The 16,107-nt window shown below is 34.7% G+C and overlaps 1 protein-coding gene across 2 annotated transcripts in view; it reads right to left on the reverse strand.

Moving 5' to 3' along the window:
* Positions 1 to 16,107, reverse strand: part of LOC150085456 (jouberin-like) — a 320,291-nt gene that overhangs the window by 130,529 nt on the left and 173,655 nt on the right. For both annotated transcript variants that reach the window (XM_090373258.1, XM_090373259.1), the window contains exons 15-18: positions 14,545 to 14,597; positions 9,241 to 9,335; positions 4,640 to 4,773; positions 996 to 1,136 (exon numbers count right to left, since the gene is read on the reverse strand). In XM_090373258.1, the coding sequence (XP_090229384.1) occupies positions 996 to 1,136; positions 4,640 to 4,773; positions 9,241 to 9,335; positions 14,545 to 14,597 (423 nt within the window). The remainder of the gene's footprint in view (positions 1 to 995; positions 1,137 to 4,639; positions 4,774 to 9,240; positions 9,336 to 14,544; positions 14,598 to 16,107) is intronic.

Consider the following 16,107-nt stretch of genomic DNA (forward strand, 5'->3'; position numbering starts at 1 on the left):
AGATAGGGACGTGATAATCCCATTATATAAGGCTTATGTTAGACCACACTTGGAATACTGTGTTCAAGTATGGAGACCGCACCTAAAGAAAGACATCGAGCTTCTTGAAAGGGTGCAAAGAAGGGTAACTCGCCTGGTGAGATCGGCAAAAGGGCGTCCTTATGAAGAAAGACTTCGAATATGTGGGTTGCAGAGTTTGGAAACTAGACACCTTAGAGGAGATTTGATTGAGGTGTTTAAGGCTCTGAGAGGCATCAGTAAAATGAATGAGGACAAAATTTTCAAGATTATAAATGATGCTAGAACTAGGGGACATAAATTCAAGTTACGGGGGGAAATGTTTAGATTGGACTGCAGGAAGTTTTATTTTAGCCAGCGAGTTATGAATTACTGGAATAAGTTGCCTTCATGGGTGGTAGAGGCCGACAGTTTGGGGAAATTCAAAGGTCATCTGGATAGTACTTTCGGGTAAGGGAAGCGCATAGGATGATAGGATTAATTTCCTTTTTATTTATTTTTTATTTCATTTTATTATTTATTTTTTATTTCATTTTATTATTATTATTATTTTTTATTTATTAATTATTATCATTTAGTTATTTATTTTATTTATTTTTTGTTTTTATCATTGTTTTGTTCGGATTTTTTTTTTTTTTGGCTGGTGCAGCATAAGCAATAGGCTTTCTTGCACCATACGGCCGTTACTAATACTAAATACTAAATTATTATTAGCCATATGGTGCAAGGAAGCCTGAGGCTTATGCTGCACCAGCCCAAAAAAAAAAAAAAAAAAAAAAACCATTCCCGCATTACCTTGAGAGAGAGAGAGAGAGAGAGAGAGTGAGTGAGTGAGTGAGTGAGTCAGAAGTAGAAGGGAATTACAAAGAAAGCAAGAAAGAACCCCTGGGGTACTTTAAATGTAGGCTATCAAAACCAAAATACTGTTATAATCAAAAATAATATATATACAGTACATCAGATTTTCAAGTTCTCACCTTTAGGATCAAATTTGTATAAAAGAATAGGCATGCTTTCATCAATCGAACAAATGGCTATCATGTGGTCATGAGGATGATAGTCAATGCAAGAAACAGGACCTTGATAAGGTAATTTTAAATATTCTGCTATTTTGTTTCCTAATGAAAAAAATAATAATAATAAAAATTAATGTGCAATTAGTAATTTTTAATGCATCTATTTTACTCATAAAAATGTTAATACTGTTAATTGTCCAAAACCTGAAAAACTCCAAAAATGTTTTCAGATTTTTTTTGGATTTTGGAGAATAAATCTGATAAAGCATGAATTTCCAAAGTAAATGTCAAATTCTGAGAATAGGTATAAACAGAATGCATCAATATCCTACTTTTTTGCCAATTTATATATAATTATCAATTTTTTTTTTCTGGATGATAAGACTGACTTGCATTTTAGAAGGTAAATTTTGGGAAACAATACTTTGTTACATACATTTTAAGCACAAATTTGTGAGTGTTAAAATGTCTAAACAAAATGTAAACCTAAACAAAGCTTTTACTCATTGTACAATGCCAATAATCCATCTTACTACTGCACACTTGTCACTACTGATGTTATGGTACAACATCAGTAATGACAAGTAATTTTTGAGTTGTTACACACTCAAAAAGTGTGTAATCTTCAGCACATCAAGGACATTACTAATTACACATTTCTTGAAAGGCATAGCAACTGAATTGTGTTGGCTGCTGCATTTGCTCTGTTGGTGTCAAAGACTGATTTAGTGCATCTTTTTTTTTTTTTTTTTTTGTAGTTGTTGGCGCATCGGCTTCTGTGGCCATAGTGCACCTCCCAAGGTTTTTGCAGTACTTTGATCCAAGCCCGAGGCGGGATTCGAACCCGCGACCTTTGGGTTGCCAGGCAGGCACTTTACCCACCTGGCTAGCCCGGTCGGCAATTTAGTGCATCCACCTGGTCCAATTCTCATATACAAACAGTGGGACTTCTGCCTTCATTCATTTTACTAATCCCTCTCAGAGCCTTACAAACCTCGATCAGGTCACCTCTGAGGTGCCGTTGTCAAGCTCTGTAGCCCATATACTTGGAGTCTTTCCTTGTATGGTTGTCCTTTTGCTGATCTCACCATTCGAGTTGCACGTCTTTAAACCCTTTCAAGAATCTCAGTCTTTTTTCAGATGAGGTCTCCATACTTGAACATAGTATTCCAAATGTGGTCTTGCAATTGTCTTATACAGTGGGATTATGACCTCCTTATCTCTATAGGATAATGTTCAATAAGTCATTGATAGGACATCATGGGCTTTCCAGCTGCCTTTTTACACTGTTCAGAAAACTTCATATCTCCCATATCGTAACTTCACGATCCGTTTCCTTCTCCACTGTTTTTAATTCAATCCCACCAAGTGTAAGACCTTGCATTTAGCAGCATTTAAACATAGCTGCCACTTCTCAGACCATTTTTGAAGTCTGTTCAAGTCACCCTGAAGGGATGCTGCATGGCACTCTGCATTAACGACTCTACCAACCTTTACGTCATCTGCAAATTTTGACATCATGCCTTGTATCCTTTTGTCATTGTGTACAAGTGCATCCAAAGAAGGAAATGCTGATCTCCACAATTAACTAACCAACAGTTATCTAACTTTAGCAGAAACACTGAACAGCATGCGGATGACAACTGACATGATTAGTGTGTCATGTACAGGAAGGAAGTTATCATCACTACAGCTCAGAATTAGTGAAGGAGGTGTGAATGCAACAATTACCACTTGGGTTATTCAAATATGTATTCATGGTTTGTTCCATGACAACTGACACTAGGCCACAAACTTCAGGACAGGAAGTTTCTTCAAAGTTATTGGCAAGTTATGAAGCAGATACAAATGCACAGATTTCTATTGATGATGTGTGTGTGTGGATTCACCACCTTGAACCAAAAACTGAACAACATATGGAGCAACATCACCAAAACTTCCTATGCAAGAAGAATCTCAAGACATTTTCCTTGTCAGGAAGAGTGACAGTCACTGACTTTTAACACATGAAATCTGTGATTTTTATGGACAGTACAGATGACAAACAAAGTATAAATTCTGAGATATAGATCCCTACCTTGAACAAATTCAAGAGCTTTTTACAGCAAGTCAGAAGAAAAAAACCAAACAAACAAGGGAGATTCCCTCTTTTTGCATAACAATGCATAAGGGAAAAATGTTCAAAGGAGATGGCTCCAAAGGGATTATGTTGATGAAGCTGTCGCTGAAGTTATTTGGTTGTTTTTTTTTAGGAGCATTAGCAACTAAGGCCATATTGCTCCGGGAATATGCGGTGGTCATTCCCTGACCTTTCCACATCCTCCGTATTTGGTGGTGACAGGCTCGAACCCCGGTTTAATCAAGAAGCGTGTGCTATGCACACGCTTCTTGATTAAACCGGGCTCCTTCTCACCTGGCTATGGAGGCGCCTTGTTGTTGAAGTAAAAAAGTTTAGAAAAATTGTTTCCAAGAGACTGAAGCAAACTTCTGATAACAAGGAATACTAGCCTTTGTGTGTAGGTAGCATAGCTATAGAGAAAGATGGCGATTAGTGGAAAAGTAGTGTATGTATATAAGATATGTAAAAAAACATTTTATACATTTTTTCAGTTTTTTAAAATAAATTTTTACAGAGAGAAAAATTGTAGAGTAATACTTTACAGTGATCCACATAGGTATTACATTTTTATATTCTATTAATTGTAATGCAGTGTAATTAATATACAGGTAACCCTTGATTTACGTGCAGTGATTGTTTTATTTTATTAGAATTCTTCATAGTTGTAATAATAGTCGATGGAGGCATATTCATAGTACTACACACATTAGGGTGGCTTTCAACAGATTCCACCCTCCAAATATTGCACTAGGATTCAATGAACTTCTTTTACCAGACATGGTATCTCTTTATTCTATTAAATTAAAAACTTTATAACACGATTAGCAAAAACTGAACATGGATATCACTATTATTATTATTATTATTTAATTTATTAACAGCACAATTAATAAAAAATGTTAGCGTAATAAATTTCCAACACGTGTAAATAGTGTAAACAACCACCAACTGAATGCTTCACCACATGGATCCTTACCACCTGCATCCACGAGTGGCTACTTTGAGGATAGGAATCTTTCTCGTCTCTGATACGGATGCGCTAATTGCTGATTGGCTCAGATTGTTCTAAATCATGCAAACAGTGCATGATACATAGCACAGTACAATGTCGATAAATTGTCTGATGATTTTAAACTTTTAATTTTTAAAAAAATTTCAAAAAAAAAATAAAATAAAATAATAAATAAATAAAAATGGCATTGTGGTTAGTGATCGGCACTATTGTGAATCGGTGCAAATCAGACCAGTACAAAACGAGGGCTACCTGTACTTTTTTTATTCTTCTCTACTAAATTTCCATTGTGTTAAAATATTTTAGGCATGGGTTCTTTTGATTTCAGCATCTTCTAACTTGCTGAATACCAAAATAATTTTAGTCTTTTGCAGAACAGAGTATAGGTATATGAAGAAACAATGGCAGATTTAAATATATATGACATGATGGACAGTTCACACTCATCTAAAAATTATTAAAACATATATTTACCTGTATCTGTACTCCATGCAAGGATTCTGCCATCTTCTGTTCCTGCAAACACTAGGCTGCCACAAGGTGACAAACAACCTTTTAACAGGTGCTGGAAATTGAGACCTCCTTTATACTGCTGCATTATTATCTCTCTAAAGAGAAAAATTTTTTTTAATATTTTTAACACGCTGATTACTTTTTTTAACTAAAATAAAGCTGTAAAGATCCTATTAATAAAATTTATCTTTGTAAGATTAAATGAATTAAAACAATTAAATATTTTAATGAAGTGAAAGCTTAACAATGAGGCCATAAAGGAAAACTTAAATATAAGGATCGGTTAAATGAAAACAGCAAAAGTTAAATAAATGATTTATTATTCAAATGGTAAGAACCTCTTATTTTTCAAAATACAAGGTTTAATTTTAAAAAAATTGGTGAATTATCTTCTTATAATCCAATGCACAGTGGTAGCTAAAAGAATATGAATAAGGCTTACAACATCTTTTGAGCATGCACACACCAAGTTTTACTTGTTATGACTAATGGAAAGCAGTTCTGAGTAAACACTTGTTTTTCTCACTTGTCACGTGTACTGAAAATGGCGAAATATAAACAACTAGTTGTACCCAGCATAACGTACGCCATATTTCTGATTATGGCGAAAATATTTAATCTAGTTCCTTCAGTCTTCACCATTCTTGTTTAGCGGTGATATAATTCTACAGCAGTCACCTGTGAGATATATGCATATGTCTCTATTTGTAGGTGGTTCCCAGTCTTCTCCAACAAATATTGCAGCACCTCCATTTTGGATGTAGGTGCATTATGTCGTCTCTTATCTAAGTCCAGGTCTTCTATAAATTCATGCGCACATTCATTGTTGGATTGGCCTGGGTTATTTGATGAATTTGTTTATATGACTCAGAAAATGGGTTAACTTGTTGCAGCATCTTGTCCAATTGTTGCATTACTTCAGCCACACACCCTTGGTTTGATTGTTTTACAAGCTGCTTTGTTGTTGCTTCAGCAGAATCAAAAATATAAAGTTGTACATATCCTGGCTTATTTGCCTTGTTTGGATATAGCGGTGAGACCAAATGGTAAATCTGGCCGTGTATTCTAAAATAGTATGGACTAGTTCTAGGCAGTGGTTTAATCTCTGTGACTATTGATGCGAACGCCACTGATGAGTTGTACTCTTGTATATGTTTTCTGTAGTTATTTGCTTCATGTGTATCCCCTGTAAGCAGCTCTCGTAATAGAGTAGGTGTCTCAGACAGTCAAGTGAAACCTTTCCATTAAGAAAGCATTTAGGGTATTTATTCAATGTGTTTAACTCATGTCTCCAATATCTTGCATTGCAATACTCACAATTGTAACACATTTCCTATGTCATGCTCTTGCACATTAATTACAGCTTGTTGATGATTTGCATCCAGTACTTCTATTTGATTAGTCCTATGGCATTTGCTTCTCTTTCTTCCATGTTTACTGTCCATCTTCATAATAATAGAGTCTTGTTTTGGTCTCTTAATATATTAGATCTCTCCTCTAATGTTTCATTAGCATTTCTTCTACATTTTCTCGAAGTTTTTACACACTGTTCAGCCATTTTTACACTTCTTAAAATTTAGAATGGTTTATAAAAATTGAAGACAGATAAAATAAACAGTTAAAATAAATATACATTGATAACTTTCAGACATAGGTTGCCTTTCTTCAGTCGAAAAACATCAGTACAAAAATTAATAAAGAATGTCCGGTATGGTACTCATGCAAGGTGAACTGCGTGAACAGGTGCTGGCAATAATTAGCAGTTGGAAAAATGTTAGTACAAAAATTAATAAAGAATGCCCAGTAGGGTGGTCATGTGAGGTGAACCGCATGAACGCTGCCAACAATTAGCAGTTGGAAAATTTGGGCAATATACCAAGCATTTTATATATATATACAGATCTGAGAACATTAAATTGTGTTGTAAACTCCAAAAGTCAGTCACAGAAACATATCAAATACTCATCACAGTTTACAGAGATGATTCTACAATGAAAAAAGACAATTTTTAAATGATTTCAAAGGTGTTGTGAGAGAAATTTTTCACTTGATGGTGAAGAAAGATGTGGTCACCTGCCAACATCCAAAAATGATCAAAACATCAATGAAGTCAGCACCATCATTCAATAATTGACTTGATGATTGAGCATTTGAAAAATTTTGGAGAAGACATCTCTTTCATTTGGTTTGGTTCAAGCCATTTTGACTGAGGATTTGGGCATGAGGCAAGTGACTGCCAAGTTTATTCCATGCATTCTCACTTGAGATCAGAGACAACACTGAATCCTTATTTCATCTGAGTTGTTCAAGCAAGCTGTGTTGGGTCCTGCACCTATCAGACACTGCATGAGCACCCTAGGGTGAGGCACTTGGGCAATGCAAGGAATTTTGATTTTGTGGGCAATGGAATATTGAAGATTATTCCAAGATAATGTTCCTGCTCAGTTATTTCTGAATATCTATTCAAACACATATGTTAATCACTTGACTTTGCATCACATGATTTTTATTTTTTCCAAACCAAAGAAGTCATTAAAGGGATGGCAACTTCTGGTAAAGCTGAAGTTATAGCAGTCACAACAAACTCAATCAAGAACTTTCAAAACTCTGAAGAAAGCTTTGTGTAAACTTTATGACATCGAATATCACTAATGGATCAGTAGCCATATGCCATTTAGATAATAAAAATGATTTTATTTTTCATTTTCATTAACATTATGTATTTCTTCAATATGTATCTGACCTTATAAAAATTTCAAGTAGTAGTCTCTATTGGTTACCATGATATAAGTGCCCAAATTTGATCCACACAAAAAACAATAGTATTACATTACTAAAGGAGAAACGGTGGGGGGGGGGGGGGGGGGGGGCATTACCAATATATGATATCTGATATTTTAGCATTATAGTGCCAATATAATTGTTTACTATTGAAAAATATATATATATAATTATTTGTATTGGCACATATAAAAGCAAAACATTCATAAATACCCATGCTGCAAGTTTGAAATTTTTGGGATCTACCAGGTGTCAACATGGCACCCAATAAGAAGAAATTTTATATGGTCACTAAGATAGGCCAATAGCTTTGAAATGGTGCCGTCTGGGTGGCGGTACTCTGAGAATAAGTAACAATAGCCTTCTCTATCAGTGAAGCGTTACTTATTCAATAACAAGAGCACAATATGAGATACAGAGCAAACCATGCCTTCCACACTACCATCATAGTTTCTTAAGAGTTATCTATAGTGTATCTACACTGATATTATATAGATAGTCACTAAGGTAATATTTGAGCAATTATTGAAATTACTGACAAGTTCAAAGAGAAACCAGAAGTACTAAAAACAGAAATGCAATTTACAAGCAGAATGATCATATCAAGCAAGCCTATACATAAGCTAATCTAACAAGTTAGTTAATATATGCAATGCATTACATTTCAGGTGCATTAGCAAATAGTAATAATTCATGATTTATGAGAAGAAAAAAAACAAAACAAAACCCTTTTATTATGAGAGAACCATAACATTTCATTTCTGCGCATCCATCACATTGCCCATTCGTTCCTTTAACTAGCACATGGCAACAAACATATCTACAATATAAAGTAATTAGACAGCCTATGTGATATGTACGAAAATAATAAACAGTAATTGTTGGATTTCTTTTAGTCTGATTTTAATGAAATTTGGACAGGCTTGTCAAATCATTCTAACAGAGTGATATACATGTATAAAATTTCATAAAAATAAATCAACTGGGAGTTGAGCTATTATATGCATAATGAAAAAGAAATAATAACTGCCAGATTTCTGCTGGTTCAATTTTTATGAAATTTGGGATGGCTCAACAAATCTTTTTAAAAGGCCATATTACATGAAAATCTATCTACCAGGAGCCAAGTTATTAGTGCAAACAGATGGACATGCTGAAGACAATAAGTGCATTATGTATATATGCTAATGCATCTAAAAATTAGAAGAGGAGAACATAAAAAGAATATAAATTATGGTAGGATCAATCCATACATGAGACAGATGATAAAATATATTTTGAAAAGGTCAAGACATTAGTCTGTGACGGCAACAAAACTAAATGACAGATTAAAACAGGATTCATCATTGATCAATTCTAGATGGGAAACTCTTAATAGAACCAATGAAACAGAAAAAAAATTTGAATTTTTTTTTTTATTTGGTAATAAAATATATGTATATAGCCAAAAGAGTAATATTTTACTTATATGCATATATAAGTTATATTTATTTAATTCTAATTTAGATTATAAGGTAGATAACAACATTCACAAAGATGAATGAAGTATATGTATGCAGTTTAAACAAAAGAAAGGAAAAAAGTTATGTATTTCAGAATAATCATATGTGAGTAGCAGCAACAGCAGGAAAAAAAAAAAAGGGTTAAGAGAAAAATAAAGGAGAAGCAAACAGGAACAATATGGGGGAGGGAGTAGTCTGAAGATGAAACAACACATATGAGTGCTTCCCACCACATCCTTTCCTCCCTAAGCAAAAATGCATATTTTTCTATATACTTACACATTAAGATCAACTAATTTCAAAGTACTGTCTCTGCAGTGGAGCAGTAGTTTTCTCTGTGAAGGGTGAAGAATAAGCTTGTTAATTGGAGTATTCTGAAATTATAAACAATATATACTATAAAAGATCAGATTAAAACTTCCATACTTCAGAAAAGTCATTGTATAATTACAGAAAATGCACTGCAATGGAACAAATATTACAACAAAGATCGAAACTATTATTTTTCAGATTACCTAGATTGGATATATATACAGGGTGTTACATCCAAAAGTGATGGTCAATAATTTAAAGGTGAACTGTACAGACTACAATATGCAAAAAAACCTAGTAAACATGGGTCCTTAAGTGAATCGTTTTCGAGATATTGCACATTTCTAGTTGGGATCCACTACTGACTTGTTTGTTTAGGTTAGGTTATGCTCATTCTCTCCCTTTCCCCTCTCTCAATGCTCTGAGACGTAGCAGGCATACTAGTACTTGTCAAAGGGTAGTCAACATGGAAAGAGGTTACAGCAATGAAAAGTATGCAGACATGCACTTCATGTATGGTAAAGCCAACAGCAGTGCACTCGAGGCTGCAAGTTTGTACCAAGAAGCATTTCGATGCCAAAGGCAGCCCAATAGGTGCACATCCATCAGGGTACATCAATGCCTTAGAGAACATGGGCGCTTCCCACATGGAGTATAGGCAGGTAGGCCCAGAAGCATAACACCTGATGTTGAGGAAATGGGGTGTTAGAAAGAACAGAACAAAATCAACAAGGAGAGTTGCTCTGCAAGAGTGTGTACTGAGTCATAGGAGTGTGTGGTGAATTTTACATCGCCAATTACTGTACCCCCACCATATCCAGCATGTACAAAGTCTCAGCAATACAGACCCCCCCCCCCCCGAGTGAACTTCTGCAGTGGATGCAACAACAGTGTATCCTGAATCCCCAATTTTTAAACAACATTTTGTTCACTGACGAAGCTGGGTTTACTCATGATGGTATTTTTAATTTTCATAACTGTCATGTATGGTCCAACAAAATCCTAATGCAATTCACAAGTTATGACAACAGCAACATTTCTCGTTGAATGTCTAGGCAGGACTACTAAGAGACTGTCTAATTGGACCACACTTTCTGCTAAACAGACTAACAGGAGAGCTGTACCTTCAGTTCCTGCAGAATGTTCTTCCAGACCTCCTTGGTGGTGATAATGTTCCACTTCAGCAACACCAAAACATGTGGTTTATGCATGATGGTGCACTGGCACATTTTGCTCGAGTTGTGACTCGGTATATAACTAGAAGGTATGATCAACGGTGGATAGGTAGAGGTGGGCCTGTAATATGGCCTCCCAGATCACCAGACTTAAATCCTATGGATTTTTGTATCTGGGGTCATATAAAAAGCTTGGTGTACACTTCTGACATTAACAGAGTTGAGGAATTGCAGTCGGGTTGAAGGAGCCTTTCAGAAAATCAGAATTGACCCAGGAGAAATGGCCTGAGAGGGTTTGCAACTCAATGCAGAGAAGACTACAAAGCTGCTTATGGATGCAAGGACAGCATTTTGAAAACCTTTTGTAACATCCTGTAATATGTAACATCTGTAAAATTCTGTGGTGTTGAAACCAAAAATTAAAAATGTGTTATCTTATGTTTAATAAAACCACTCTTAGCAAAGGATTCACAGCTTTTTGCTAAACTAGTGCTCCCATAGTCAGTGGCAGATCTTAACAGAAAATGTGCATTATCTCAAAACTGGTTCATTTGCGGCCCGATGTTCACTGGGACTTTTTTGCTTATTTTAGTTTGTACTTTTCACCTTTAAATTATTGACCATCATTTCTGAAACACCCTGTATAATGCATACACACACTATTCTCCAACATGTATTTGTGCATTGGAACACATGAAAAATAATTCAGTTCAGAAAACAATATCAGTATAAACAAAAAAAAAGGAAAAAAGAAAGTAAAAAAAAAAAGTATTTCAGAATAATCATATGTAAGTAGCAGCAACAGCAGAAAAAAAAAAAAAAAAAGGGTTAAGAGCAAAAATAAAGGATCATTTTGTTTATACTAATATATAGGGGATATTGTATATAAGAGGGCAGAAAGTTCAGTAGCAGGCAGTTCCGGCTAGTCATTTCATCTGAAGAATGTTATCACGTGAAAGAATTCACTGACTAATTGGGCTATGTGGAAGAGCATTATATGTGACAAAATTATGCAAGGAAGCAAGCATACACAGCTAAAAAAATAAAAAATATCCATTTCATTTGCCCATCCTATCTAATAAATTGTCCAATCCTTTAGATTTATTTAAACTAATCACTTGACCTGAAAGTTAATTTTTACATATCTATCCTACAATGAACCTTTTCCAATTTAAACTTGTAGCCCCTTGTGTGTGTCATCTGAGAAAAGTAATGATACCATCAGCATTTAGTTTACTCAATCCATTTAGAACCTTCAACACTTCAATTACGTCTCCTCTTCAGATGCTGCAATTTATAGAACTTTTGCAGCAAAAGTATGCTTTTGTACCCATGACTAATCCTATTACTCTTTTCTGCACCCACTACAACAGATCCATATCCTTCCTAAAATGAGATTTCCAGCCCTGTTTGCAGTATTCAAGACACAGTCAAACTATTGCCTTATACAACAGGATAATCACCTCTTTTCTCTGTCAGTGATATGCCGGAAAAATTCTTGCATATCACTGACAGAACCCCATTCCTGTATATCATCCAGCTGCCCTTGCAGCATGTAGGTACCACTTTGAGAACTTCACGGCAGACTACAATTACCCCTTTGTCTTTTTCTTTCTCCACTGTCTGAAGATAGTATCACACAATTGGTGTGTTACTCTGGTATTACTGCTACCCAAATACAGTACCTTGCATTTATCAATGTTTTAACTTCAGTGGTCTCCTTTCAGCCCAACTACCTAGTTTATCCAGCTCTTTTCCCTGATTGCTGTTTTGATCCACTTAGTCCACCTCTGTATCATCAACAAATTTAGACGTTAAGCTTGACATTTAATTATTAATATACAGTGAAAATAGTAAAGAGCTGAATACTAAATCCTGAGGGGCTCCACTAACAACAGCAGTCCATGTTCATTTATGGTTCAATCCATAAAAATGAATTCAGGGCATATGACACTTCTGAAAGCCTCACACAGGGCTCAAGGACCTTGTCCCTATATTTCTGAGTCATTACTATGTCTCTCTTTCAATGATGTGGAGATTGGTACAGATGTTCATCATGATAGCACTTTAGGCCATCACACAATACAACAATAGTTGACCTTTTATTTGATGTTAGAGGGATAGGAGTGTGTTCCATGTTCTCTCTGGCTGAAAACATCAAGTATCAGTTTTAAAACTGAATTTCAACTCATCTGTAACAGAGTGTTGGCCTTGACTCCAGAGAGTGTTATCTGCATGAAGTCAGATGGCTTTGCATGCAAGAGGGGATAAATGAAACAAAAATCACAGGCCATGTTGCAGAGAATCCTCTTTGCTGAAGGCCTTTTCAGTTTATAGTTTACTTTAAATTGTCATTCCTGTAATCAGCAAGTACTCAAGAGAGGCATCAAGACTGCTAGAATTCCTGAATGCTGGAAAAAAAAAAAAAAAAAAAAGCCTCATTTGCAACGGCAATTTATATAATGAAACTGACAATTGAAATGCTAATCAATCATATTACACATCAAATTGACTGATTGACAATTTCTTGCCCAATTACAGAATTTCACAAAAGTGAGTTGCCAGAGCAGTTCAAAGAGCCATGTACCTTACATTAAATAGACCTTTACCAAAAAACAGTCCCTCAAAACAGTCACCCCTAAAGTTAAAAATTTAAGTTCACTGAAAGAAACATCATGCACACTTGGCAAATGGCATCCCTCTGTTTTATTAGATGCTTAACTGAACAATCTGTCATATTTTTCTCTTCAAATGATTCCTGAATAAGGAATGATACTGAATAAGAATAGCTACTGATGGAAAAATCAAGACAGATATCAGAGAATACTGCTTTGTGAAGTTGTATGATGATGAAATATTTATTATTCTGACCTGTGTCATTCCATTCTCTAAGTATGATCATAGCTTAGATTAAGCTATAATCATACTTATATAAACGAATAACACAGGTCAGAATAATGTATAAATTAATGTTTCATACATTATTCATCACTGATAAATAAATAAAAAAAAAAACTATCTACCAGATGACAGAACCAGCTATACAAAAAGCATATGCTGTTGTCACAAGCTGGTAATGGCATCTTTAGTATACTGTTGAAATAGTAATTAATAAACAGCATACCTTTCAACCCACTAATTAAACAGTCCTTTAGATGTTTCTCTTCAAGTTCTATTCATTTCATCAATACGAGGATATAGTCATAAACAAACACACCATCTCCCTATAGTAATCACTAATTACACATTTCTAAGTCTAGAAGAACTAGGAAAAGTACAATTACTTGTTTTGATAATCACACGAGGTTAAGTGATGCACAGATTCAAGGATATATTGATATATATCATCCTTGGAATATGTTATGGTATTTCAGCAGAAGCTGTGTGGCAACATGCACAGGCATTCCAATCAATATACATCAAACTTGTGCACATTTATTATTCATTGATCAGTGACCATGCAACTTTTTCCAGTGTTGATCATGATCATCTATACACCGGGTGACAGAGTATCCTGAACAATTTTCACCATGATTTAAGCACTAATATACACTATGGTCTCACTCCTAAGCATGTCAGATTCTGAACAAAAAATGCCTTCTTATTGTACAGCTTGCTAGCTTGTGGGATATGGGCATAATGTTGTTCTAAACATTATGCCCATATCCCACATTTTCAAGACTTCAGTTTATGAATAGGTGTTCAGGAATTCTCTATATTTATAATCCTCCACACCAGAGGAGAGAAAACCTACATATGACATGCTGTAGGGCACTAGCAACAATTTTTTTTCTGGTCTGAAGGCTGTTCATCTGATCAATCCCTATGTGCTGCTTGCTCACCTGTGTTATGGTTGATATCTACTTGCACTTCTGCACAAGAAACTGCCAACCATTGAAGAGGTCCTATATTCATACCTGCATGCACTGCCATACATGCAGTTCAGTTGATATACATAGTTCAATAACAGTTTCCAAGTGGACTGGATGAAGAAATACAGTATGGCTGACACGTTGAAATGGAAAATAAATGCATATAAATAAGTTAATAAAATACATTTAAAGAGAATAAAATTCAAACATTTATATTTTCTTACCTTTACTTCTTCCAGACGAATTTGTTTTTCTATGCTAAATTTATAACAAGGTCCTGAAAAAAAAAAAAAAAAGATTCTGAATAAATATCAAGTCTAGCATTTATATTCATGTAATACAGTAGTACGCAATGATTCTTATGCTTATCTCCAAGTCATGATTACTAATTACTCTGAAATGTATGAAACACAAAAAGAAATTAAAATTTAGAAGGAAACCCCCCCCCCACCCACTGCAGAATTCCAAAAGAGTTAGTGTTAATTTTAGCCACATAATAAAAGGAAGCCATATGCTTTTTCTGTACCAGTAAAAAATAATATTTAATAATATAAATAAATAAAAATAACACACAATAATAATAAAAGAATAAAAATAACGATACATGAATCAAAATTAACGATAAAAATATTTTAAAAAATTAAAATATATAAAAAGGTAGATCGAGTTGACCTCTGAATTTGTTCAAGCTGTCAGCCTCAACTATTCATGGAGGAAACTTCTTTCAGTAATCAACAAAAAGAAAACTTCCCGAAATCCAATTTAAACCCGTTCCCCCGCAATTTGAATTTGCGGCTCCTAATTTGGAATCGTTTATAGCAGTAAAAATTTTGCCTTCATTCATTTTACTATCCCCCTTCACAGCCTTATAGACCTCAATCATGTCCCCAGTCCTAAACAAACACAAGGTTATCTTTTGTTTAATGTATTATGCATACTGAAATAGATAAGCTTTAAACTTCTCTTTATAGAGGAACATGAGATAAATTATGAAATACAGTACATTCCGGTTATTTGGGACGCATCGGAACTAGTGCATTTTGGCCCGATTAAGCGGCTGCCCCAATTATCCGAAGTTTCACGTAAATAGTTAAAAATACAATGTACCCCCCCCCACTCTTTACAATTGGTTCACTGTACAATCAAATCACGTTACGATGGAGTCACCATCGTAACGTGATTTGATAGGTAGCATAGTAAAGTACCGTTCACTATACGATGTGCAGTAAGCGGCATTCATTGTGATCACGTTTGTGAATTGAATTTTAATTCTATTAAACAGCGATTCTAATTAGCGAAAATAGGAGGAATATAATCCACAGGCTATAAAAGCAAAGATATATTAAGCACAAATTTACCCTTTATTACCTTACCAATTAAAAAAATTAAATGATACGTGAAAATCAGAAGAATATACGTGATAATTGGAATAATTAATGCGTACTGTAATATGTACATGTGAACTAGTTGACATTTCTGTTCACTGACATTTGTGGGTGGGGGTTAAAATTTAAAACAGTAAAAAGATAAGCAATCAATAAAAAAGAACACGGCACACACAATTTGCAAGTAACACAATACACGCAAGTGAGAATGGAGTAACGAGTTACAAAGCTTTAAAAATAGGAATGAAGAGAAGATTCTGAAAATTAATTTTTTTATATGATTGAAGATTTCATGGAAGTGTAAACACATTTCACCATAATAACCCACAGAATTCCAGCTGTCGGTATTATCGCAAATTCAGTAAGATCGAGTTTACTGTCCGTTTATGATAGATTTCACTA

Source organism: Mastigoproctus giganteus, chromosome 5 (genome assembly GCF_048544385.1).
Source record: "Mastigoproctus giganteus isolate SK-2022 chromosome 5, ASM4854438v1, whole genome shotgun sequence".
NCBI classification, from domain to species: domain Eukaryota; kingdom Metazoa; phylum Arthropoda; class Arachnida; order Uropygi; family Thelyphonidae; genus Mastigoproctus; species Mastigoproctus giganteus.